The sequence below is a fragment of the Stegostoma tigrinum genome, chromosome 21, assembly GCF_030684315.1.
Source record: "Stegostoma tigrinum isolate sSteTig4 chromosome 21, sSteTig4.hap1, whole genome shotgun sequence".
NCBI classification, from domain to species: Eukaryota; Metazoa; Chordata; class Chondrichthyes; order Orectolobiformes; family Stegostomatidae; genus Stegostoma; species Stegostoma tigrinum.
The window spans coordinates 48,284,162-48,310,370 of record NC_081374.1 but is presented as its reverse complement, the minus strand read 5'-3'; the positions used below and the strand labels follow the sequence as shown (position 1 = coordinate 48,310,370).

The following is a 26,209-nucleotide window of genomic DNA, read 5'->3' as shown; positions in this document are numbered from 1 at the left end:
CAACTCCTAGGTGTCTTTGCAGTGCTCAGATTCATTAGGATCATTGGTTTGCTTGGTTGGGTAAAATGTGGGTCTTACTGCATAAAGTTTCTGTACTTTTGCAGTCATTTTGACATAATTCAAGTAAAACTAGGCAAAAAGTAACGTTAATCCTTCTTCATCCCTCACAACTATGAGACTAGTTGTTGGGTTCTGTAATAGCAGGATACATATCACCATACGACAAAAGACGCAAAACATCTCCAGAAAAGCACTACTGTGCAATGATCATCCTGGTCCTCCAAGGAGCAGCCTTGATGTGCTGCTCACTGGAATCTGGCAGCTCTGTTACTGTGTGAAATGTGCATGCAGCCCCTTGGCTCTGAATCTTACTTTCCATTTAGCTCTTTGGGACTACTTGCTCAGGATAAATCACTATGACATCACATCAGAAAATATCGGTTCACTGTACACAGACTTCCAAAATGACCAGAGGGGCAGCAAATAAAACAAGATTACAATTTCTAGACTGAGAGAGATTGGGATCAAACTTTTGCTCCAGATTCCATTCAACCTTCAACAAGGACTCATGTTTCACTAACTCTACAGCAATATCAATGGCAATGGTGCAGTTTCTGACGTACGTTACATATATTTGGTTTAAGCAGTGAGCACATTAACCAAAACAGTAAAGATGAAACCAAAACAGAAACTGCTGGAAAAGCTCAGCAGGCCTAGCAGCATCTGTGGACAGAAATCAGAATTAACATTTTGGGTTCAGTGACCCTTCCTCAGAAGTGATGGTGGCTAGGAAATGCTGTTTTTTTAATGCAGAAGATAGGGTGGAGGGAGGGTATAAGGAGTAAATGACTGGTGGAGATAGAGTCCAAGGACAGAGAAGAACATTTGGACAAAGGAGCGGCTAATGATCAGCATGGGACAATGAACAGTTATTAGTAGACAATTAGTGGCTAACAATGGATGGTATACAATAACACATGATGTGGTAACAAGACAGAGGTCTGAGGAAGGGTTACTTGACCCGAAATGTTAATTCTGATTTCTCACCATGGATGTTGCCAGGCCTGCTGAGCATTTTAGCAATCTGTTTTTGTTTCTGATTTACAGCATCTGCATTTCTTTCGGTTTTTAATGTGACAAGGAGGCCTGGTACAAGGGGCTGGGGTAAGGACATGGCAGAATTGGATTTCTTTCTAAAGCAGACTTCAAAAAAAATGTGGTACCTTTACTATTCGCATGGACACGAGCTCTGACATGAACGAACACAACTGAATTTGTGGCACTGTTACAGATAGTTCCTGGGAGGCAGCATATCCGGACTCATTTCACTGACAAATTGCCCAAGTAATCATTTGCAGTGCCCAAGAATCAGCTGCGATCCCTACTCTTGGCACAATGAATTATTTTGTTTACTTGGCAATCAGATAAGTAGTCAAAAAAAAATGCACAGAAGCATCTTTCCAAAGAGAATATCCTTCAGCAGATCTGAGATCTGAACTCTGACCTGCAGTAGAAACGGAAGCTGACGGTCATTTTCTCACAAATCAAACATCTAATTTTTAAAGCATTTATGGGGGATGGACATCAATAGCAAGGTCAGCATTCTCTGCCCTCTGTAGAGTAGTGCTGCTGAAATACACGTGTTGTGGTGCTGCTTCAGTTAATAATCACTTACAGTCCTGTGGGTATGGAGTCACATATCGGCCAGACTGGGTAATGGTGGCAAATTTCCTTCTCAAAAGCACATTAATGAACCAAGTGGGTTTTACAACATGATCATCACAGACTCTCTTTATTCTGGAGTTATTGAATTAACTAAATTTAAATTCTCCCAGCAGTCTTGATGGCTGGATTACTAGCCTAGTAACATAAGCACTGTACTCATCTGAAGACAACTCCTCCTTCTGAAGTTGAATGGCAACTTGGTTGTGTCTGCGTTACATTTAAAACAGCAAAACTGTGCGGCACATGCACAGGATGCTGGCACCTCATATCTGAATGAGTGTGGATTGCTATTTCACCTACCTAAATCATACATAGAACATAGAACATAGAACAGTACAGCACAGAACAGGCCCTTCAGCCCACAATGTTGTGCCGACCATTGATCCTCATGGATGCACCCTCAAATTTCTGTGACCATATGCATGTCCAGCAGTCTCTTAAATGACCCCAATGACCTTGCTTCCACAACTGCTGCTGGCAACGCATTCCATGCTCTCACAACTCTCTGCGTAAAGAACCTGCCTCTGACATCCCCTCTATACTTTCCACCAACCAGCTTAAAACTATGACCCCTCGTGCTAGCCATTTCTGCCCTGGGAAATAGTCTCTGGCTATCGACTCTATCTATGCCTCTCATTATCTTGTATACCTCAATTAGGTCCCCTCTCCTCCTCCTTTTCTCCAATGAAAAGAGACCGAGCTCAGTCAACCTCTCTTCATAAGATAAGCCCTCCAGTCCAGGCAGCATCCTGGTAAACCTCCTCTGAACCCTCTCCAAAGCATCCACATCTTTCCTATAATACGGCGCCCAGAACTGGACGCAGTATTCCAAGTGCGGTCTAACCAAAGTTTTATAGAGCTGCAACAAGATCTCACGACTCTTAAACTCAATCCCCCTGTTAATGAAAGCCAAAACACCATATGCTTTCTTAACAACCCTGTCCACTTGGGTGGCCATTTTAAGGGATCTATGTATCTGCACACCAAGATCCCTCTGTTCCTCCACGCTGCCAAGAATCCTATCCTTAATCCTGTACTCAGCTTTCAAATTCGACCTTCCAAAATGCATCACCTCGCATTTATCCAGGTTGAACTCCATCTGCCACCTCTCAGCCCATCTCTGCATCCTGTCAATGTCCCGCTGCAGCCTACAACAGCCCTCTACACTGTCAACGACACCTCCGACCTTTGTGTCGTCTGCAAACTTGCTGACCCATCCTTCAATTCCCTCGTCCAAGTCATTAATAAAAATTACAAACAGTAGAGGCCCAAGGACAGAGCCCTGTGGAACCCCACTCACCACTGACTTCCAGGCAGAATATTTTCCTTCTACTACCACTGCTTTTTCTCAACCAAGCCCTACATTGGTAAAGGAAAAGCAAGTGAGGCTGTTAAATCTACGCAGAGCCTTATTACAAGACTCTGCCACATCTCCTAATACTTCACATGCAATGAATTATTTTCAAGTGGGCTTATTGTTACATAAATGTGGCAACCATTTTTCACATCGCAAGATACTCTTGAGTAACAGTAAGCTGGATGAACAGTCAATCAGTTCCTTTTGAAGGAAAAAGATGAACAGATGAAGCCTTTTTTGCAGGTACCACCACAGAGCTGTTGACATTTGCCTGAACAGACTGCAGCTGCTTTAGTTTAAAATCTCACATAAGGACGTCATCGCTAAGACCACACCACTTTGCACTCCATAAGAATGCGACTCAAATGTGCCTTGAAATTCAATTCCTCTGTTTTCATTTCACTTGTTCTGTTAACAGATTATCGTCACCAACTCAATGCAGAAAAGGATCAGCCAAAATAAGATATTGACCTATTTCCTCCGGACAGGCAAGAAAATCTGCTTTGATGCCAGCTGCAGAATGGGGCACATGTTGAGAAATGAACAGGTTAAAAACATGTACCTGGCATTAAATCAAGGCAAATATTGTACTTTAACAGCACCACCAAATTTGAACCAAAACCATCCGACAGAACGGCTGGCAGCTGCATCCAGCTAGCGATACACTTCAACTTCAGCTATAAAGATAGTTCCCAACTTCACCAGTCTATTTCCCTTGCAGAAAGGAAGGCTGAGAGGAGACCTGACAAAGGCGTTCAAAATTACAAGGGGTTTGCATAGAGCAGACAGGGTAGAATATACATTCCATATTTTTACACACAAATAAATGACATAGCTGAGAATGGGGGAAATGGGTTGTTGACAAGAACTTAGTTTGTGAATGACAGCAAGATTGGCCAAGTAGTTGAAAGTGATGAAGGCCCAACACCCCAAATGAGGTGGTACATATATGGAATGAGTTGCCAGAAAAAAGTGGAGGAGGCAGGGACAATCATGGTATTTAGAAGATATATGGACAGATACATGTATTGGAAAGGTTTAGAGGGATATGGGGCAAACACAGCCAAAAGGGACCAGTTCAGTTTAGGAAACATGGAGAATATAAATGGATTGGTCAGATGGAATTTAACACGATCGATGTGAGGTGATCCACTTTAGTAGCAGTAACAAGTCAAGGGAGGACGCAACAAATGGCAGGACACTAGGGAGCTCTGAGGAACAAGGGGACATTGGACTGTTAATTCCCAACTCCCTAGAAGTAGCATGGCAGGTTAATAAGCTGATTAAAAAAGGACACAGGACACTTGCCTTTATCAGTTGAGGTACAGGCTGTAAGACCAGCAAGGTCACGTTGGAGCTGTACAGGACTATTGACAGGCTAAAGCTGGAGCACTGTGTCCAGTTCTGATCACCACACTATAGGAAGTTTGAGATTTCACTGAAGAGGATGCAGAAGAGATTCATCTGGATGTTGACTGGAATGAAGGACTGTAGCTATAAAATGAGGCTGGATAAGCTGGATTTGTGCTGCTTTCTTTAAGCAGAGAATGTTAAGGGGAGAGGGGGAGAATCTGGCAGAGATTACATGGGGTATGAACAGGGTGATAATAAAGAGCTGCTCCCCTAAGTCAAAGAGTCAATAACAAGGGGTCACAATTTTAGTGTGGAAAGGAAGGTGGTGTAGAGTGTTTTTGAGGAAAAATGACTTCAGCCAGAGGTGGTCAGGGTATGGAATGCACAGCTGGTGGTTGGGAGGTGGGGGGGGGGTGCGCTCAAGCTCGTTGAGGTAGGAAATCTTACAATCTTTACGAAGTCAACACGAGCAAATGTTAACGCTATAATATTCAAAGCTATGTATCTAGTGTGGGAACGTGGGGCTAGTGTAAAGTTGGATCAGTGATAATGCGAACTGCAGATGCTGGAGAATCCAAGATAATAAAGTGTGAAGCTGGATGAACACAGCAGGCCAAGCAGCATCTCAGGAGCACAAAAGCTGACGTTTCAGGCCTAGACCCTTCATCAGAGAGGGCTCCAGAATGTTGACGACTATTCTAAAATGGTTAGTGTCCATGCGTGAGCATTCTTCTGAAAGCATGACTGCATGAGAGCATTCCTGTATATGAGTATGTTAGTGTGTGCATGTGCACGTGAGCATCAGTGTGAGTCAATGTCTGAACATGAGTTGGTACAGGCGTGTATGTATGGGGGTGTAAGACCATTACAGCCCTGTGTGGACGGAGCACAACTGTTAGCTGGCAGCTAAGGAACATTCGGGGAATCAGGTGGTGTGGGGAGCGAGCAAGCAGGCGAGCGCGAAATGGTACCAAGTCACTGGGGAACAGGGCTGCACAATAGGGTGCTGGTGTGGATATGTTAGGAAGCCCAGAGGGAGGGGTGCAAATGGATGTACAATGGGTAAGAAGCATTTGTGCTTGGGTGCCTGGTGAAGGTATGGAATGCACTGCTGGGAGGACAGTTGAGGCAGAAAACCTTACAACCTTTAAAAGGTCTGGATGGGCACTTGAAATGTGATGACATTCATGGCTACAGGTCTTGCGCGGGAAAGTGGAATTTGTGTAGATTCAAGGTAGTTCTGCCATACGGACTAGATGTTCCAAACGGGGGACTGACTGAGAGAGTGCCAGGTGGATCATAAAGTCATATAGCACAAAAAAGGCCCTTTGATCCAGAGTCTCCATCGACCTATCACATTTTCCATCACTTGACCCATTATCTTGAACTTTATGACATTTCAAGAGCTCATTCACCTATTTTTTAAAGGGTTGAGTTTCCCACGTCTACTACTCTCCCCAGGCAGCATATTTCAGATCCCCACCCGCTCTTGGTGAAAAATGTTTTCCTTAAATTAACCCTTTCCAAACATCCTGCCCTTTAAAATTATAGCCCCCTTGTTGCTGATTCTTCTACAGAAGGCATCAGCTGCTTCCGATCTACTCTGTCCATGCCCCTTACAATCTTATACATTTCAATCAGACACGCCTCTGCTTTCTCTGCTCCAAAGAAAACAGCCAGAGTTTATTCAGCCACACTTCATAACTAAAACACAGAAATATTGTCGTTCATTGTTGATCATTGAAATAATAACTGAATTGTTTTTCTTTGAAGCTGTAAGCTTCAAATTCCAAGTGGTGGAATTTGTAATGTTTTGTCATACTGCTGTGAAGCCACTAGATGGTGGTGTTATCCAGAGCTACTCGTACAATACAGCCTGTTCACCGGCACCAGGTAAAATCCTGGTAAATCTTTGTTGGACTGGATAGGGTGCAATCACATCCTCACTATTGTGCGGTGACCAAAACTGAACATAGTACTCCAGCTGTGGCCCAAAGTTTTGTATAATTCCAACTTGGCCCACTTCCTCTTAAAGTCTATGTCAGACTGATAAAGGCAACTGATCTGTATGCCTTAATAACAATTCACCTGTCCTGCTGCCTTCAGGGATCAGTGGAAAAACACCTAAAGATCCCCTTGCTCCTCTCAACTTCCTATTGTCCTGCCATTCATTCAGTACTCCCTTGTTATGTTCCTTCTTCCAAATTACATCACCTCACAATTCTCAGGGTGAAAATTCATCAGTGACTGAGGTGCTCATCTGGTGAGGGGGTTGTTAGCATACGTGAGTGGATAAGTGTGGAAGGTACATCAGAGTGTAGGCCTGGCAGAATTCAAAACAAAGTTCTGAAGGTCAAATGTTAGTCATCCTTAACTAGTGCATTCACCATGGCACCGCCTCTACCTATCAGAGTCTGATCACCAAACAATCAGCACTCTTATCTCATCTAATATACACTAGCATTCTGTCTGGTATTCTTGTGAATTATCCTGATCAACTCAAGGCAAAAAGCTTCAACAAATGCACCTTTTCAACAATGCTTAACCTCTGCGCTACCAAACAGCCCTGAAGAACTCAGTGATTCTGTTAAGAAATGGTCCTAGTCTGGTGGAACAACTATTCCAAAATCTGTGACGTGACTGTCAGGTGCCTGTCTCCACCATGAACTGCAAAGACTCTCCTCTGATACGATGGCTGGTGCCGGTGAACAGGCTGTATTGTACGAGTAGCTCAGGATAACACCACCATCTAGTGGCTTCACAGCAGTATGACAAAACATTACAAATTCCACCACTTGAATTGATTCAGACGGTTCCCGGGACACTGAGCAGGGAACAGTTTATCGTCCTCCAGTAACAAACTGAAAGAAACTAGTGGAGTTAGAATTTGAAGAGTGTTTTAAGCTTACAGCTTCAAAGAAAAACAATTCAGTTATTACTTCAATGATCAACAATGAACGACAATATTTCTGCAGTAATTGGGATCAATTCAGACAATTGAACTGTTGATGAGGTAAGGAGGGAGAACATAAGCCAAGCATTCACACTGCTGTCACAGTACCTTGATGCCAACCTGCTGCTGTGGATTGCCGTGAGATATTTGCTTCCATGACACTGGACAGCTCACCAATCAACAGCTTGAAGAGTTTTACAAGAAGGGGAATGTTGGTCCAACGTTCTGGATCTGCTCAAACAAAGCAAATATCATGAGGACTAGATTAATAATTTCAGGCTAAGTAGGTTCATGAACACAAATTAGGGCTGTGCTGGAGTAACTGTTCACGTATTAGAGCTCCCTATTTACTTACTCGCACCTTAAACAGGATGTGGAAGTACCAGTGCTGGACTGGAGTGGACAAAAGTCAGAAATCACATGGCACCACGTTATAGTTCAAGTCTGATGTCACCCCACGTGATGAAGGAGCAGCAGCCTGAAAGCTTATGATTTCAAATAAGCCTGTTGACTATAACTTGGTGTTGTGAGATTTGGCCTGTGAAGAGTCAAGTTTAAAACTGACTACATGTATTTCTTCACAGAAAATCTCAAAGCCCAGAAACAACTAGAAAATTCACCCAGAATTACTACTATCCAAAATAACCCCATCATTTGTCAGACATTAAAATGCTCACATTCATCTGTCAATCCGCCATCAAATCATAAAAGCATATTCACCCAATGCATCCACTAGTTCCCACTGCCTTCCCTTTCCACAGAGGCAGACATTACCTATTTATTCAATTTCCTTTTGAGCATTATTTTGTTTCCTTATGTTTCTCCTGGCTACAAAGTAATATTTGTAACACAGAACATAAGAACGAGGAGCAGGAGCACACAATATAACCCCTCCAGCCTGCTTCACTGTTTAGTACAATCATGGCTGACCTCAGTTTGGCCTCAACTCCACTTTTCTGCCTCCTTTCCACAACCCTTCACCCCTTACTAATTAAGAATCCATCTCCAACTTAAATTTACTCAAAGTCCCAGCATAATGGGGTGGTCAATTCCAGTGTTACAACCTTTTGAGGTTTTAAATCCACTACCCCTTATCCAAAACTATGACTTTCACATCAGATTGCCCCATGAGGAAACATCCTTTTTACATCTACTTTGTCAATCCCCTTTGGCAACTTCCACAGCTCAGCTATATAGAATCCTTACAGTGCGAAAAGATGCCATTTGGCCCATATGTCCGCTCATTCTTCTAAACTCCAGACAATACAGATCTAAACTACTCACTCTCTCCCCAAGAGAGATCTCTCATCTCTGGAGTTAATGTAGCGAACATCTTCTGAACTGCCTCCAATGCAAGTACATCCCTCCTCAAGTAAGGGGACCAAAATTGTTGGCAAAACTCTAGGTGCAGTCTCATTAATGCCTTGTACAATTGCAGTAACACTTCCCAACTTTTACACTCCATTCCTTCATCAATAAACGCCAAAATTCCATTTGCCTTCCTTATTACTTGCTATACTAGTGTATTGTGATTCATGGTTGACAAACCCAGATCCCTCTGCACCGAAACATTAAAATTTCTCTCCATTTAGATAATATTGCCTATTTTACCTCCAACCAAAACAAAACATAACTAGCCACATTAAACATCCTCCTCCAAATTTTGCCCATTCACATATCCATTTGTAAATTTCTTATTTCTTCACTACAACTTATTTTCTCACCTATTTTAGTAGCATCTGAAAATTTGGCTGCAGTACTTTCTAGCCCTGCATCCAAATCATTAATGTAGATTGTAATAGGTGAGCCAACCAGAAAAAGAGCCATTTATTCTGACTCTCGACTTGCTACTGGTTACCCAGTTCTCTATTCAGGCTAATAAATTACTCAATCATATACTATCTTACAGTTTCGGTGGCAGCTTATGAAATGCCTCTGGAAGTGCAGATGTACAATACCTACAGGATCCCCATTACCTACCTTGCTTGTTACATTGTCAAAGAAATTTAGCAAATTAGTCAAACATGACTAATAAAAACCTTCGATAAAATCATGCTGACTCTGATCAATTGTGCTTTGACTTTCCAGACATCCTGTTATTACTTCTTTAATAATGGTTTCTCACAATTTCCCAACCAGACATTAAATGAACTGCTCTACAGTTTCCTAATTTCAACCTCCGCCTCCACCCCCACTTCTTTTTGAATAAGGGCATTATTTCAGCATTTTTCCACTATGGAACTTTTCCTGCATCCAGGGAATTTCGGAATGTTATAAGCAATGGATCCACTATATCTGCAGCCATTTTCTTTAAGACACGAGGACGTAGGCAGTCAGGCCTCAGGGACTTGCTGGTCTTCAATCCCAATATTTTGCACAGTACTTTGTGGTGATGATTGTTCTAAGCTCCCCAGTTTCTATAACCGTTACCTGTACCATCCCAGTAGTAACTAGCAGCCTCCACTTTGAAGCAAAGTATTGATTTAGTGATTCTGCCATTTGTGTTTTCCACTATTAGCTCCCCAGTCTCATCCTCCAATGTTCAAGTTAGCTACTTTCTTCCATTTTATTCACTGACAAAAGCTTCTGCTATCTTCTTATATTTTGAGTTGGTTTTCTTTTTAGCTTTTAAGGATCTTTACGCAGAGGGTGGTGGGTGCCCGGAACATGTTGCCAGCGGTGGTGGTAGAGGCAGGCACGAAGGCATGATTTAAGATGTACCTAGACAGATACATGAATGGGCAGGGAGCAGAGGGATACAGATCCTTGGAAAATAGGCGACTGGTCTAGATAGAGGATCTGGATGGACGCTGGCTTGGAGGGTCAAAGGGCCTGTTCCTGTGCTGTAATTTTCTTTGATCAAAGAAGTGTTACTAAGAAGTCCCCCAATCTTCCAGCCTTTGCAGTATGGTGTGCCCTTGTTGTTTTTAACTTCCTCATTTAGCCACGGATAAAAGCATCCCCACAAACCCGAAAAGGGTTCAGAAAAGATCTGTAAGCACGTTGCCAGAACTGGACGGTTTGAACTATAGGGAGAGGCCAAATAGACTGGGGCTATTGCCCCGGAGTGTCAAAGGCTGAGGGCTGATCTTATAGACCTTTATAAAATCGTGAAAGAGCATGGATAGGGTAAATTGCCAAGGTCTTTTTCACAGGGTAGCCAAGTCCAAAACTAGAAGCATAGGTTTAAGGTGAAAGGGAAAAAATTTAAAAAAGGACCCAAGGGGCACTTTTTCAAACAGAGGGTGGTGCGTGTATGAAATGAGCTGCCAGAGGAAGAGGTGGAGGCTGATAGAATTACAACATTTAAAAAAACGGACCTGGATGCGTACATGAATAGAAAGGCTTTACAGGGATATAGGTCAAATGCCGGTTAATGGGACTAGATTAACTTAGGATATCTCGGCGACATGGACAAGTTGGGCTGAAGGGTCTGTTAATGTGCTGTATAACTTTATGACTCTTAATTCTTCGTCCTTTCTGGAATATATATCAGTTGAGAGCTCCTTAAATATCTGCTACTGCTCATCAACTGTCCTACCTTTTAGTCATCTTACCCAGTCCACAAGGGCTGGATTGGTCCTCATGCCGATGTAATTGCCTTCGTTTAACTCCAGTGGTGGGACTACACTTTCTTGCCCGTCAACTGGATTTGAAATACTAGCATGCTACAACCACTCTTCCCTAGGGGACCTTTTATTATGAGATAATTAATGAATACCACCTCAATATACCACATCAAATCCAGAATAGCCTGTTCCCTGCTTGATTACAAAATACACCGCTCCAAGAAAATCTCTAATATAACAAACTCCTCCTTGAAGCTAACTTTGCTAGTTTGATTAACCCAGTCTATACTCATGTTAAAGATCTGAAGAGGGGTCAATGAACCTGAAACATTAATTCTGCTTTCTCTCCACAAATGCTGCCAGACCTGAGTTTTCCCAGTGATTATTGCTTTCCATGTGTATTAAAATCACCCTTGATTATTATTGTGCCCTTCTTATGCGTCTACACTATTTCCTGGTTTCTCCTGTGCCCCACTGCAGAGCTTCGAGATTAGTTTGGGGTCTTATCGATTACTGCATCTTGCTTTTTCTTATTTTCTCAATGCTGACAGAATTTCCCATGACAGAACTGATATCTCCCTTTACTGACAAAGCTAAAGTACCTATTTTTCCTCCCTGCTTAACTCCCCAAAAGCGTACTTTTGGATATTTAATTCCCAAACTGAGTCTCCCTGCGTCTTACCAATCACCACTAAATCATATCTATTTATCTCTATTTGCAGCGTTAACTGATTAATTTAGTTTCTAATGCTTGTGCATTTAGATACAAAGCCTTTAAGTTTGTTCTATTATCAAATTTCCTACTCTGGGGCAATTTCTTGGTGCAATATATAATGGTCCTTTTTTTTAAAAAATGAACCAATCAGCCTCATCACTAACCTACATTCCTGCCTTCTCTTTCGAAAACATCATTTGGGCCAAAAAGCTCCTTTCTGCTTCGTGTTTATGGTTTAATCACGCCTTTTCTAACTCCTGATTTATTTTCTTCCCAGCATCCTCACTACTGCTTGGCCTGTACACAACTCCCTTCAGAGTGCTTTTACTTACAGTTTCTCAACTTTACAGATTCTACACCTTCTGACTCCATAACAAATTCTTGTTACTGACTTAATTTGTTTTTTTTTAAAATAAAAAAGGGAATCCCGTTCCTTCTGCACATCCTTTCAATAGGACACGTACCAGTGGATATTTAGTTGCCAGCACTGATCCCCTTGCAGCCACGTCTTTGTGATGTCCACAACACTGAACTTGCCAACTTCAATCTGCACTACAAGTCCATTTATCTTGTTTCGTATACTGTATGCATTTGAGTATAACACCCTCAGCCCTGTACTGACTGCAGCCTTTCTCATTGTTGACCCAATATTTGTTGTCTGAAATTAGTTTCCTCACCCATTCTTTAATCTCTGTCCCATTATTGGCCACATGCAGTCAGACCTGGACAACACTCGGGCTCGGACTGATAAGTACCATTCATGTTACACAAGCACCAGGCAATGACCATCTCCCATTACATCAAACGGCATTACCACTGCTGAATCCCTGACTGCCAACATTGGTTGCACCAGTTCAGTTTCCGGGCACACAAATTCTGTGGCTACAAAAATAGTTGGATATGCTGGGAAGAAGGAGATTACCAACTTACCTCCTGAGTACAGGTTTTTGCCTATACACTCATTCAGCACTGTGAACCAGTCTGATTGTAGCAAACTCAGATTCCTGTCAGATGAGCATCCATTTGTTGGAACAAGAATATCAGGAAATTCTCACCCTCCTAATTCCATTGCAGTAACTGCAGTTGCTCCTTTGTAAAAACTTCATTCATGGAATGTGCGCCAGTATTTGTTACCCATTTCTATTTGTCCTTGAGAAGGTGGAGTTAGGGTGTCTTTTGGAAGTACTACAATTTTCTTGGTGTAGATAGACCCACAACTGCCACTGCTTGAACAACTGGATCTACAATTATTCTTCAAGTGCCTGACAGCTCCTAATTGCTCAGGAACTGCAGGAAATGGCTCTCAAGAAATCTATCATTTCACTCAAAAGTACATTTATGCATGTGTTTCTATAAAAATATTTAACATCCTTAATTATTTAATTGCACAGATTTTTATTTTATACAATTTGGGACCCCTTTAGTGTTAGTACCTTCTATCTAATTGCAATTTTATGCCCTTAGATCAATTTAATTGCAGATATATAAATATTTTAAGCAACCTGTTTGCAAGTGTGTCATATCCAGAGTAGGTGGGATTTGAATCTGGAATTTCTGGCCTTGAAGTAGGGGCACTGATAATTTATATACCTAGTTAATGTTGCCCCTTAGTTTAAAGTATCACTTGCTTCACCCTATGAAGCCATTTTTTTTTAAATCAACTTGTTTAGCAAGTCACTTGAATCACCCAACTCTTACCCAACTACGTTCATAGATCAAAGTTTCATTATCTTCTCTATCTTAATATTCTCTCTCCGTTGGCTCCATTCCACCCTATCCTATTGAACGAAAGTTTACAGGCCTGCCACTGAAGTGGATCAGTTGCATGACTCCCCTCCTTATGGACCAATGCAGTCAAAAAGTATTAACTAGCAAATCAATTGTTCTTGGTCATGCCAGTGAAAAATGCTCTGCCATTCTCTTCACATGCTCTTTACTTCATGCAACTCGTTTGCAAGTTTATAATTAGTTTCTAGTATTATGGATCAGACCAAATCTCCTCAAAATATATTAAGAAGGTAGCCTAGAACCTTACATTTCCTGGAATATTGTGTGCAGTTTTGGTCTCCTTTTTGAGAAAGGATGCTCTTGCTCTCGAGGGAGTGCTGCGAAGGTTTACAAAGCTGATTCCGGGGATGGTGGGACTGACCTATGAGGAGAGATTGACCAAGTTGGGATTGTTTTTGCTGGAATTCAGATGAATGAGGGGGATCACAGAGACAATAAAATTCTAACAGGATTGGACAGGTCAGATGCAGGGAAGATGTTCCTGATGGTGGGTGTGTCCACAACCAGGAGTTACACATGAGGATTCATGATAGACCATTTAGGACTGAGATGAGGAGACATTTCTTCACCCATAGAGCGATGAGTGTGTGGAATTCATTACCACAGGATGTAGTTGATGCCAAAACACAATGTATTCAAGAAATGATTAGATATAGCGCTTGGGGCAAATGCAATCAAAGGCTATGGGGAGAAAGCAGGATTAGCCAATTGAGGTGGATGCAGGCTTGAAGGGTCGAATGGTCTCCTACATTTCTATTTCTCATTTTGAAAAGGTAAAAAGTGTAAGGTGTTGCATTTCAGATGCAACTTGATTGGTCACACTACTAAACTTTAAGCAAAACAGTTAAAATACAGAAAAAAATTGGCTTAACTGTAACCATTAAAACACTTAAGAAAATAAGACATTAACCTTGACTAATTAACTGTTCCGATATAATAACATCCTACAAGCAAACCCTTGGCAAAGGCAAATTTAGTAAAATAGATTGTTTTACATTCAATTCCAGCAGAAGGAAAACCCCAGCTTTAAGCTGTGGCAGAAAGCAATAAAAGCTTCCACATCAGGCTTCAAGACCTCAACAGCCGCAGGAAAACATTCTGTGGGAGCTTGACCCCACCCATTCAGGTCACTTCTGTTGTTCCAACTTCTAAAAAAAAAATACCCGAAGGCCTCCTGAGCTGTTTACTTTATTGGCTTTGAGCAGACTGCTGCTCACCTCTGGCTCAACCTTTCGTCATAAAAAAAGAAACCAGGACAAAATATATCTGTTGAAGCCATTGTATCGTCATACTAGTCTAGATTTACTAAAAAAAGTCACTTATGTCGTTCTCAGGTGATCTCAGGTAAGTTTAGTGTTCAAAACTTGCAAATTTAAAAATTCTTACTTTTTGCTGCCTTGGATCGAGTGCGTATTCCCTCATCGGCACTGAATATTTCCTCTCCTTTCACCATGATATCCCTCAGTCTCTTGTCATCTGTGTTTATGCCATGTTGTAAGAGTTTACACATTGCTACAGTGCTGTAGAGTTAACACAATCTGGTTAATGATCAGTCCTGAAAAACACAACAGTCTCTTTACAACAAATTACTAAGTCACACACATACATGGTTATGTTAATACATATTTCTCTTATTTTGGAGGTAAAGGATATACTGGGAATTGGAACACTTTCAATTTTAGTTTCACATTGCCACTGTCAAACATACCAATAGCACACACGTACAAAGGGTTAGATCATTCTGAAACCATGTCAAATTTACCCTCAAATCACACCCAAATCAGCTCTGAAATTTTTGTTTTTTAAAAATTCATTTACAGGATGAGGGTGTTGCTAGTGTGAGACATTAACAGCATTCTCTTCTCTGATGAGTCCCTCATTTAGTCCCTCATCCTCAGCCTTCACAAATCCTCACTTTGTCCAATTAGCAACCCTTTTACTGATTCTATGATTGTAAATTACTTTTATCTTACACAAAACAATTGTTTGTATTTTTTTTTCCAATTTTCTCATACCTTTTGAGATTGATTCTCTACTGCATTACAAACAATGTGTCATTAACTTGCATTTTTGTTTCATTTGCTTCACTTACTGTGGGTATCCTGCTCCTGAATGTTATGGTAGTGTGTCTACTCCATCGTTAAACTATCTTCACTTTCTCAGCCTTTTGTAATTTCTTTACACTTTTACCTGCCAATCTTCAATTCCAATCTCTCAGCCAGATATCTTTTCAATTTTATTGAAATGAGTTCCCATTCTCCAGCTGAATCCTTTCAAATTGATTGAACTGTGTTCTACTCCAGAATTACTCAAAATCAAATGAATTGTGATCACCGTTTCTTAAATGAACTCCCGTTGAAACCAGCTTGATTTCATTTCCCAGACAAGTTCAACCAATACCCGCTTCGCCAGGAACACACTAGTCCAAAACCCCTCCTGTGCATATTAGAGGAATTCCTCACCCAATATGACCTTTTACTCTGATATTTCAGAGTCTGATTTAGGAAAGCAGAAGTCTCCCATTATCACTAATATAGGAGTATACAAAAACTATCATCTTTGAAGTTTTTCTGCAATTTGCACATCCAAACCCAACTTGGTCTACCTACATTATTCCTGTGACAGATCACTGCTATTTCTCAATCACTATTTTAAGACTGGCTGTGCATCTGATATCGCTACGAAACTTTCCACACCTTTCTCTGAATCATCAATACTGTCTCCTATAATAGAACAGGTAGCACACCTGACTTTGCCCTCATATTGTCCATAGAAGAGAGGCTGCCGACTTGTCCACTCAGACATAACAAACTCCAGAGCAGGTTTCCCGGTGGGTCCAGGCAGACTGCACAGAAACTCAAGCAGAGGCTCCAGCTGATTGTGAACGAGGTGTGCAAACACCATTATTAGAGACTGCAGACAGAAAAGGAACAGTGAAATCCAATATTAGGGACTGAAGCAAAAACAGAGTAAGGTAAGAAACAGCAAGAATGCTTTACCACCCCTTTAACACGATCATAACTGATCTTTGACCTTAAACCCACTTTCCCCCAAATTCCCAGGTAGCTAGATTCCCATGGAGTCAAAAAGTCTGTTTATCTCAATCGTGTACATCTGCACCAACCCCATGTCTGCCACAAGACCCACACCCGACTCCTTGCCTAGTCATGCCCTGTCCCACCTACCTGCATTACACTGAGGGTTTCTGCTTGCTGCATTTTGCTGAGGATTGCTCGCAGAATCTGATCAAGGTTGTCTCCTAATTGTGAGCCAGCCTTTGAAATAAGTGTAGAAACCAGTCGTCCAACAAATGCTGCTGTGTATTCAGAGGTTCGGGGGTCAAGAAGCTGGCTCACCACCTGCATGACGTACCAGAGCCCATTGTGACCTTGGTCATCATGCCATTGTGCTATTTGCTCCAATGCTACAGCAACATAAGCTCGCAGACACTCACCACCATTCTGTAAGAGAAGATTTCAGTGAGAGAGGCAGGTTTCTTCACTTCAGATGTACCAGATATCTTACTTCACACATTCATTACGAACAAATTTCCTCAACTATTACATACCATCAGAGCAGAAATCATTCAGCAGACATTTTTAACCGAGGAAGCTACTTGGTGAAGAATATAACTGGTGTCAGTCGATCCCTTCACACCTTTACAAGCATGGTTACAGATTTAAGGCAGGCAGCTTCTAAACCAAAAACCTACAGTTGCTAATTTATACAGCACACATGAATCTCCATTTAATCCCCAACAATGGCCTAAGTTAAACCAACACAAGTCACCAATGAATATTTTTAACTTTTAATACAGCAATCCCAAACAAATCCCACTTTCTCCTACATTAAATGTAAACCAATCCAAATGTGATGCCACATCTTCTCCCTATAACACTATTGTTCCTACACTAACCCAATATGCCATAATCTGCATCAATCCCAAATTAATCCCACTGCCTGTTTTCTCCCAAAAAACATTCATTCATAGAATTATGCAAGTGTATGGAAAGTACGGAAAGAAACCATTCAATCTATCGTGCCTGCAGTGGCACTATTGATGCTGATATTGACCTCAAACTAATCCTACCCTCCTGCTATAACTCTTATCAAACCCAACTGTCAAGTTATAGGTACTTTACAGCCTTCTGGAGATAATGAGTTGCAACAATGTCACACCATAGTCTTAATCTGCTTATGTTGTATCTATGAACGGCAGCTGGTTATAGAATCTTTTATTAAAGAAGTTTTTCCCATTACTGTCACTAACCCTGTCAGTTAATCTTTTCTGCCCTTCATCCACACAAATGGTGGCAGCTGCGGCTCAGCTGCAAGCACACTCCCTTCTGAAGTGAAGGTTCTAACTTCAAGCCTTGCTGTAGGACAAAATTCAAGGCTGACAGTGCAGTACTCAGGAAGCATTACATTGCCTTTTAGAAAAGGTGCTGAATCGAGGCCCCAGTCAGAGAATAGAAAAGATCCCATGGCACTATTTTAAAGGGGAGTTATCCCAGGCTAATATTTATCCTCCAATAACACATGCAAAAGATGTCTGGTAATCATCATACTGTTCTTTTTGGGATTTTGCTAAACACATTACTTGCCATGTGGTTTCAAGAAGCAGCTGAAAATGTACTTGATTGGTTGTAAGCTACTGAGACGTTAGGTGGTCATGAGAAGGACTGGAAAGATAAAAATTTTTATTCGTTTCCTTCCTTTCTGTACTCCTTTCCCTTCTCGTGTGCTTGTTTACAGCCCCATCACATCTCCAGCACATTTTCCAGTTCTGACAAAAAGTCACAGACCTGAAATTTTAACTGTTTCTCCACAGATATTGTCAGATCTGCTCAGCATTTCCAGCATTCTGTAAACAAATTTTTATTTCAGATTTCACAATATTTTGCTTTTGTATTCCTACTGCTTCGCTCTCTCTCTCCCACCCTTCAATCTCAAATCACCTACATGGATTGGGAGAAGAGTGCTAATAGGAACTGCAGATGCTGGAGAATCCAAGATAACAAAGTATGGAGCTGGGTGAACACAGCAGGCCAAGCAGCATCTCAGGAGCACAAAAGCTGACGTTTCAGGCCTAGAGTCTTCAGAGAATCACCTCTCTGATGAAGGGTCTAGGCCCGAAACGTCAGCTTTTGTGCTCCTGAGATGCTGCTTGGCCTGCTGTGTTCATCCAGCTCCATACTTTGTTATTTTGGACTGGGAGAAGAGTTTGGTTTGGAAAGCAGCACTTTACTGTCTTACTGGAGACTCTCCTACCTGCATTGTTGCATTGTCATCTGTGTGCAGCGTACACTGAGCAACAACAGGAAATGCCTGACAGATCAGCACCTCTGACAGTGGCACCTTGGTGTTTCGCACTACTGTTGTCAGTATGTCAATGGCAGTCTGCAGACAGATAAAGGTATCAGTGTCAACTTCAGTCCATTGCTCAGCATGTTGAGTCAACACAATGATACATACAAGGGAAATACTCACCGCACAGAGGCCGGAGGGGATTTTATCAGCTGGAGCATGCATTATGCTAATAAGAGTTGGAATTAACCTCATCTGCATGGGACCCTGACATGCCTCAATTTGAGCAAGCTCCTTGAAGATGTCCTGTGCCAATGATGCCACTACTGGATCTGGAGATTCAAAAAGTGAGCAAGCTGAATTAGAAATTCAATCCCTTGCATACAGCATGCACAAGATTTCTGGTGAAGCCAATCAACTTGATTGCATTGTTTCTCTGTTCCACTGCCAATCAGCAACAGCAAAGCAGACTTCACGCAAACGTCTCACAGGTCAGACAATTCAAATTCTAATGTCATTTCAAGTTCTTTCAAACCATGGCAGCAAATCCCAAGATTGGACGTTCAGATCTCAACTTCCCCACAGTCAGACTCTGGTGATATGTCTCATACTTTCTTTTCTTTCCTGTTAATTAAACCAGCTTCTCTCCCCTGACAGGACACACTTCTATTCAAATGAATATATGGCTTCTACACACTTCACGAGAGGATTTACCACCTTACATATAATTCTAAAATCAGAAAACTTCTGACTTGCTCAACAACACCTGTTTCCAAGCAACATTTTGAATCCAATTTAATGTTAAAGGAAATATGGCAGAATGATGGCTGAGAGTTCAGCACTGCTGCCTCAGAGCTAGGTTCAATTCCAGCCTTGGGCAAGTGTGTGGAGTTTGCACGTTTCCTCATGTCTGTATGTGTTACTTCCAGGTGCTCTGGTTTCTAAAGACATATAGGTTCTCAGTTGACCAGACTAAATTGCCCATTGTCCAGGGATATGCAGGTTAGGTGCAATGTCATGGTAAAAGTCTGGTAACCAGGAACAGAGTGATGGAGCTGGGTTTGGGTGGGATGTTCTTTGGAGAGTTGCTGTGGACTTGATGGGCTGAACGGCCTCTTCTCGCACTGTGGAGACTTAATTACTTGCTTGGTCTAAAATGCTGATTATGTTGCAACACTGGAAAACAACAGACAGGCACACTGACACAAAGCAACAGCAAGTGCTCCGACTCTCATACCGTTGCTGTATTTGAGGAAGATTGCAATGGTAAGGGGGCAGACTTTGTTTTCGACACTAACAGTGAAGGCAGGGTCCACAGTGCAAACAACACACAATGTCTCCATGACCAGGGTCAGCACCTCTGAGCTGAACTGCGTAGCAAGATGCATCAAGCCATCCAGGATGCTGGGAAGGAATGGCTGTAAAACATGTGTACACTCAGAGATTTTCAACTGGTCACAGTATCTGTGAACGAGGAAAGAAAATATATGTTAGACCAGCTAACCAATCACAACTCCAACTGTAATAATAAATCAATTAAACATGTATTAAAACCAATACCACTGATTTCACTGGAACTGACTCGCTCAAGTATATTTATGCGAAAGTAAAGCTTGATGATAGATCTAAACCAAGAAAAGTCACTATTTTCTTACTGAAAAAGCACTTGAACAAATAAATTAATCAGATAGAGTAGGCACATCCTGTTCCAACTTTTGTTAAAGCAAGACTCCAACCTAGTGGACAGAAGCTGTAGATGGATGCCGTTGATATGGACCAGGGACAATTAATAACCTTCCATACATGAAATTATTAGCAAAAATGAAAGCACAGGCAACTGGAAAGAGACAGAAGGGTTGAAGAAAACGTTGTCATGCACACAAGACTCCTCTGACATGAAGGACAGGTAATAAAGAGTTCCGATGTGATCAACAGCAAGATGTTAAATCCTTGGCAGTTAAGGTGTAAGATAATCCACTTTTCATTTGAGCATAAATTGGAATACCTTTTAAAGGGTGAGAAATGGTCCAGTTCAACACAACATTTCTTTAAAATTTGCATCTTACCCCCAGATGGCTCGCACAGCAGAGATTCGCACTGATGGTGGCTGAGTTTCATGCAAACCACTGACAGTCGCTTGTAGAAACTGCTGGATCAGTTCAGGAGTCATGACAGTGGCAAAGCGGCTGGCAGCCCAGAGGGCACGTCCTAACAGGAATGGAGAGACTGCGAGGCCAGATGGGGCGGGCGCAAGGCCAGACAGGGGTGGGCAAAACAGAGGGAGGGGAGGCACAGGGAGACAAAAGATTAAGTTATGCCACGTAACAACTACATCATTCTACAATACTAAAGTGACAGACATGTTGAAAAGTATGCATATGCCATATTACTCAAATTTGTTTGGAAACATTGCAATTTAACTCAACTTATTCACAAACTATTCATATATTGTTTAATGACTCTGAACTTAAACTTGGGGGGGGATAAGATTGAAGTTTGACGGGTGTAGACTGCAGAAAGCTATCAACGGACAGATCAAATGAGCAGAAAAGTGGCAAATACAACTCGATATAGAGAAGTTAAAAATGAATTTGGGGACAGCAAAGGTCACTATATTATATGAAGGCTATCATCGTGCAGTGCACTGTGGAGGTCTGATAAAAATCAGAAATTAGTACTGAATAAATATCGGATCAGTTGCAAGGTTTTCATTGGAACAGAGAATACTTCTGGGGAGGCACAGTGGCTCAGTGGTTAGCACTGCAGCCTCACAGCACCAGGGACCCAGGTTCGATTCCAGCCTCGGGTGACTGTCTATGTGGAGTTTGTACATTCTCCCCGTGTCTGCATGGGTATCCTCCGGGTGCTCCGGTTTCTTCCCACAGTCCAAAGATGTGCAGGTTAGGTGGATTGGCCATGCTAAATTACCTGTAGTGTCCAGGTGTGTGTGGGTTATAGGGGGATGGGTCTGGATCTGGGTGGGATGTTTCAAGGGGCAGTGTGGACTTGTTGGGCCGAAGGGCCTGTTTCCACACTGTAGGGGAAATCTAATTTGACAGGAGACCAATTGAAGTGTGTAAGATCAAGCACACAGTGGACAGAAAATGGCAACATTCCTTAACAGAGCATTCAATAACCAGGGACCAGCACCTAGAATCCTGACAGTGCAGAAGCAGGCCACCTGGCCCCTCAAGTACATACCTACCCTCTGAAAGAACATCTCATCCAAACCCACCCCATCCCCATCGAGGTAAGTTACAGGTTCATTTATAGTTCAGTTTCATTTTCATCTGAGGGTGTTGAAAACTCATGGACTAAGCGGAACCAGAGACAGAAACTCTCATCATATCCAAAAATGGAAATCCACTTGAAGTGCTTTACAGCTATGGATCAAGAGTTTGGAAGGTGAAATAGTCTGGATAGCTCGCTCCTATCCTGTGCAGACAACGAGCTAACTGGCTTCCTTCAGTACTCTAAATCTTCTACACTATCCAGAAATTCCCAGGGCAGTTACAGTATAAGTCAGATAAAGAGCAATGCTCCCTCTACATTCTAACAAACTGGGGATTGTTTATGGTCTGGCCCAGGGAGTCAGGTTCAGACTTGCCCACACCTGTGACTACCAATACTTGGTCTCCTATGCCTGGGTCAGACTTGAACCCAACGGGAAGGCATTTGTGTCTGATTCACTTCATCTACTTTTGGGTTTTCTCCAACTTCATTGTGATTATGCATTTGAACTTTGTTTTATATTGTTATTGGATTAATGCTCACAAATATAGCTTTTGGGATCTAATTCCCTCAGCTGGGTAGACAACATGCTCCCAACTCCTTGCTTTTGCCACAGTAGTTGCACCTGTCCTAAGTCCGGTAATAAACAGATTAAATGAATGGGCAATAAATTGACAGATGGAGTAGGATGTGGGGAAATGTGAACTTGTTCTCTTTAGCAGAAAAACAGCATATTATTTCAATTGAGGGAAACTGCAAGACTCTGCGATAGAGGAATCTGGGTGCCCTAGAACAAGAATCACAAAGTTAGTCGGCAGGTACAGCAAGTGATTAGGATGACAAATGGAATATTGTTGTTTATTGCAAGGGGAATAGGAATATAAAATTTGGGAAAGCTTCACTATAATTGTACAAGGCTTTGTGTAGTGTGGTTTCCTCAGTTGGGGGAGACAACTGTATTAAAAACAAAGGTTTACCAAATTGACTGTTAGGGTGAGTGAAGAATTAACTTTTAAACTTGGGCTTGTATCCATTCGAATTTTGTAGAATGAAAGCTGGTCTTATTGAGACATACATGATCCTGAGGGGACTTGTAAAAGCTGGGTGTGAAAACGATGTTCCTCCTAGCTGGAGAAGCTAGAGAAGCTAGAACTAGGAGGCAGAGTTTCAAAATAAGGGGACTCTTATTTTCAGTGGAGATGAGGAGAACATTTTCATCTCAGAAGGTTGTTAGTCTTCTTCCCCAGACAGCAGCGGAAACAAGTTCAATGTATATTTTTAAATGCTCTCAAATTAGGTATATTCTTGATTGACAAGGAAGTCAAAGGATAATGGGATAGAGCAAGAAAGTGGAGTCCAGAGTCAGAACAACCATGACCTTATCAAAGGGTAAGCAGGTTTGACCGGCCAAATGGCCCCTACTCCTGCTTCTAACTCATCATTGCATGTACGTAGCTTGGGTGATTTGTAAGACCACAAGGTCACATCCTACCCGATAGATTGAGATCAACAAGGACGACATTGGTGAGGAATCCATGCATGTCAAATTGAATCCGTCCATTCTTCACACTCTCAGTGATTATGTTCTTTACAGAGCCGAGGGCCAACATGCAAGCCTCATGAATCTTCCACCTGCCACAAAGAGGTCAGTGTCAATTCCCCATGGGTGAGTCTAAGCAACAGCGCAAAACTTTTAAAAACAAAATCACAATTTGCTAGAAAAACTCAGCAGGTCTGGCAGCATCTGGGGAGAGAAAATGGTCAATTGTTCTGAGTCCAGTGACCCACCTTCAGAACCCTTCAAGTTCTGAAGAAGCTTCACTGGACCTGTTGCAGAACAGTGCTGGCAGAGGCTGGGCAATTCATAAGAAGCATTACGAAGGCAAGAGAGAAAACGCCAAGTCTTATCGTAAATGAGTGCCTCCTTGTTCTGAGATATGCTCCCTTGTTCTTGACTCCCCCATGACAAGAAACAACCTCTTCGCATCTACTCTCTCATGAATCCTGTTTCAATCAGGTCGCTTTTTATTCAACTAAACCCAATCAGCGTAAGCTCAACCTACTCAACTTTTTCCTCAAGAAAATACTTCTATATCTGAGACCAATCTGGGCTGCCTTCAATGCCAGTTTATCTTTTCTCAAATTAGGGGGTCAGTAGTGTTTACAGTATTCCAGATGTGGTCAACTGCTGCCTTGAATAGTTTTAGCTACAACACTTTTTTTTAAATAAATACACCATCCTCCTTGAAATAAAAGCCAACAGTCCAATTGCCTTCCCTTACACATACTGATCTTGAACATTTGTTATACATGCCGAGGGCAAAGAAGATATGACGGGCAGAAATAAACTATAAACATTAACAACTAAAGAGATAAAAGTGGCATTAAAATTAGAAAAATGTAGAACCCTCTTCAGTGACTGGGAAAGATATAAAGAGCCAAATGTTGCAAAACTAAGCACGAGCTACATAAACAAACTTGCAAAGACGTCAAAATTAACAGGATTTTATTTTAAACAGTTAAGAAAATAATGACAGAGTCAATATGAACTGACTGAAGACCTAAACAGTGAAACTATAATAAAAACAAAGAAATAGTGAAGATGTTGAATGGCAGATTTTACAGTAGAAGATGGTATCATGCCACACAACATGAAAACAAAAATCAGGCACAGGGGACTTACTAAATTTAACCAAGGCAAAATAAGAAATGAATAAAAGACATGAATGAGTCCACAGCAAGTTTTAAAAAAGATGAGAATATTACAGATTTCTTAACGATATTCAGGAATTAAGTCATCAGATCGGAAAATTGGATAAGTCACTCCTCTATTTAAGGTTGAAGGGAGAAAGCCATCGGGTAACCCAACATCTGTTGTCAAAAAATTACTAATATACAATTAGTTAGGATAAGTTATTAAAAATTCTCTGACTGGGGGAGTCAGCATGAATCTGTCATTCTTGACAAATGTGACTGAATTTTCATTTGTGAAGAGGTGGCTGAATTACTGGGCAGGACAAAGTACAGTTGAGGTTTATAGCATTGAAAGTAAATGATGACCTGGTTGGCAAGCTCTGAACTACTGTAAACAGAATTTAGGAACAACAAGCAGAATGCCAGTAAAAGGTACACCTTGTGGTCTCAATTATTCAGCGTATCTATTCACTTAGCTGATAGGATAAGATGCCACATATCCTAGCTTGATGTCACAGAACTGACACTATATGACACACCACTATAGACAAAAGCAAAATCGCAGAGAAAACTGCAACAGCAATAGGGTTTAGGACAGCAAGTGTGAAATCATCCTCACTTTTGATCTAAATGGGATAGATTACAGCATTTTCAAAATTGTGAAAATGCTGGAAACAGTACAAGACCAAAGAGACCTAAAGTCCACGATCACAGTTCATTAAAATACAAAGAACAGGTATAGAAAATCCTATGGTCAACAGGAGGCTGGTCTTTATATCTACTGGACTGGAATATTAGGAAGTAGAAAGTCATGAAAAAGCTACACAAAGCCTTTATCACACCTCGATACACAGCAAGCAGATCTTGTCACCCCAGCGGAGGTACTAGCCTTACAACAAACAATGCAGACAGAACAGAACAATACCTGGATTCCATTCCCTAGGATTGAAAAGGTTAACTTAAGGGGTTATTTGATCAACGTTTTCAAGACACCAAGGGGAACAGGCATGACAGGTAGCAAGAATCAATTCCTGTTGGTTGAGTCTAAGACTTGGGGATACAGTCTAAAAATTATAAATCAGACCTTTCAGGAGTAAAGGTAGGAACACACCTTCAAACAATTAAACTAGCTTGAACTCTTTTCTATGAACAGCACTAATGGCTGACCAGATTCAATGGGCTAAATGGTATCATCAGGTTACCAATAAACAAAGGCAATCATCTGATCCCACCTAATGGAGAAGGCACCATGATATGCACAGTTAATTTTCATACCAATGCACATTCCCATCACTCTTGGCCTGTTCTGCTTCCTGCAGATGTTTGGTCGCAGCTGCTGCTAAGGCAATGGCACTCTCACTCTGGAAGTCACTTGCAACAGCCTGCAGTAAGGAATCAGAAACTGTTAGCTCCCTGGAAGAAAGAAAAAGAGGCTGTTGCTCAATATACCCAGGCCAGATCCTCGCTGCTGTAGCAGGGGTGTGTCAGGACTCCACCAATCCATACCAGCCTCTAAA

At 41.7% G+C, this 26,209-nt stretch overlaps 1 protein-coding gene across 3 annotated transcripts in view; it reads right to left on the bottom strand.

Moving 5' to 3' along the window:
• Window positions 1-26,209, bottom strand: part of ipo9 (importin 9) — a 59,180-nt gene that overhangs the window by 4,840 nt on the left and 28,131 nt on the right. For 2 of the 3 annotated variants that reach the window (XM_059653519.1, XM_059653521.1), the window contains 10 exons: window positions 25,968-26,074; window positions 23,491-23,630; window positions 20,834-20,993; window positions 20,005-20,231; window positions 18,951-19,099; window positions 18,732-18,860; window positions 16,646-16,921; window positions 16,207-16,373; window positions 14,847-14,980; window positions 7,497-7,619 (listed from right to left, as the gene is read on the bottom strand). In XM_059653519.1, coding sequence (XP_059509502.1) covers window positions 7,497-7,619; window positions 14,847-14,980; window positions 16,207-16,373; window positions 16,646-16,921; window positions 18,732-18,860; window positions 18,951-19,099; window positions 20,005-20,231; window positions 20,834-20,993; window positions 23,491-23,630; window positions 25,968-26,074 — 1,612 coding nt within the window. The remainder of the gene's footprint in view (window positions 1-7,496; window positions 7,620-14,846; window positions 14,981-16,206; window positions 16,374-16,645; window positions 16,922-18,731; window positions 18,861-18,950; window positions 19,100-20,004; window positions 20,232-20,833; window positions 20,994-23,490; window positions 23,631-25,967; window positions 26,075-26,209) is intronic. The other variant, XM_059653520.1, reaches the window with a different exon arrangement.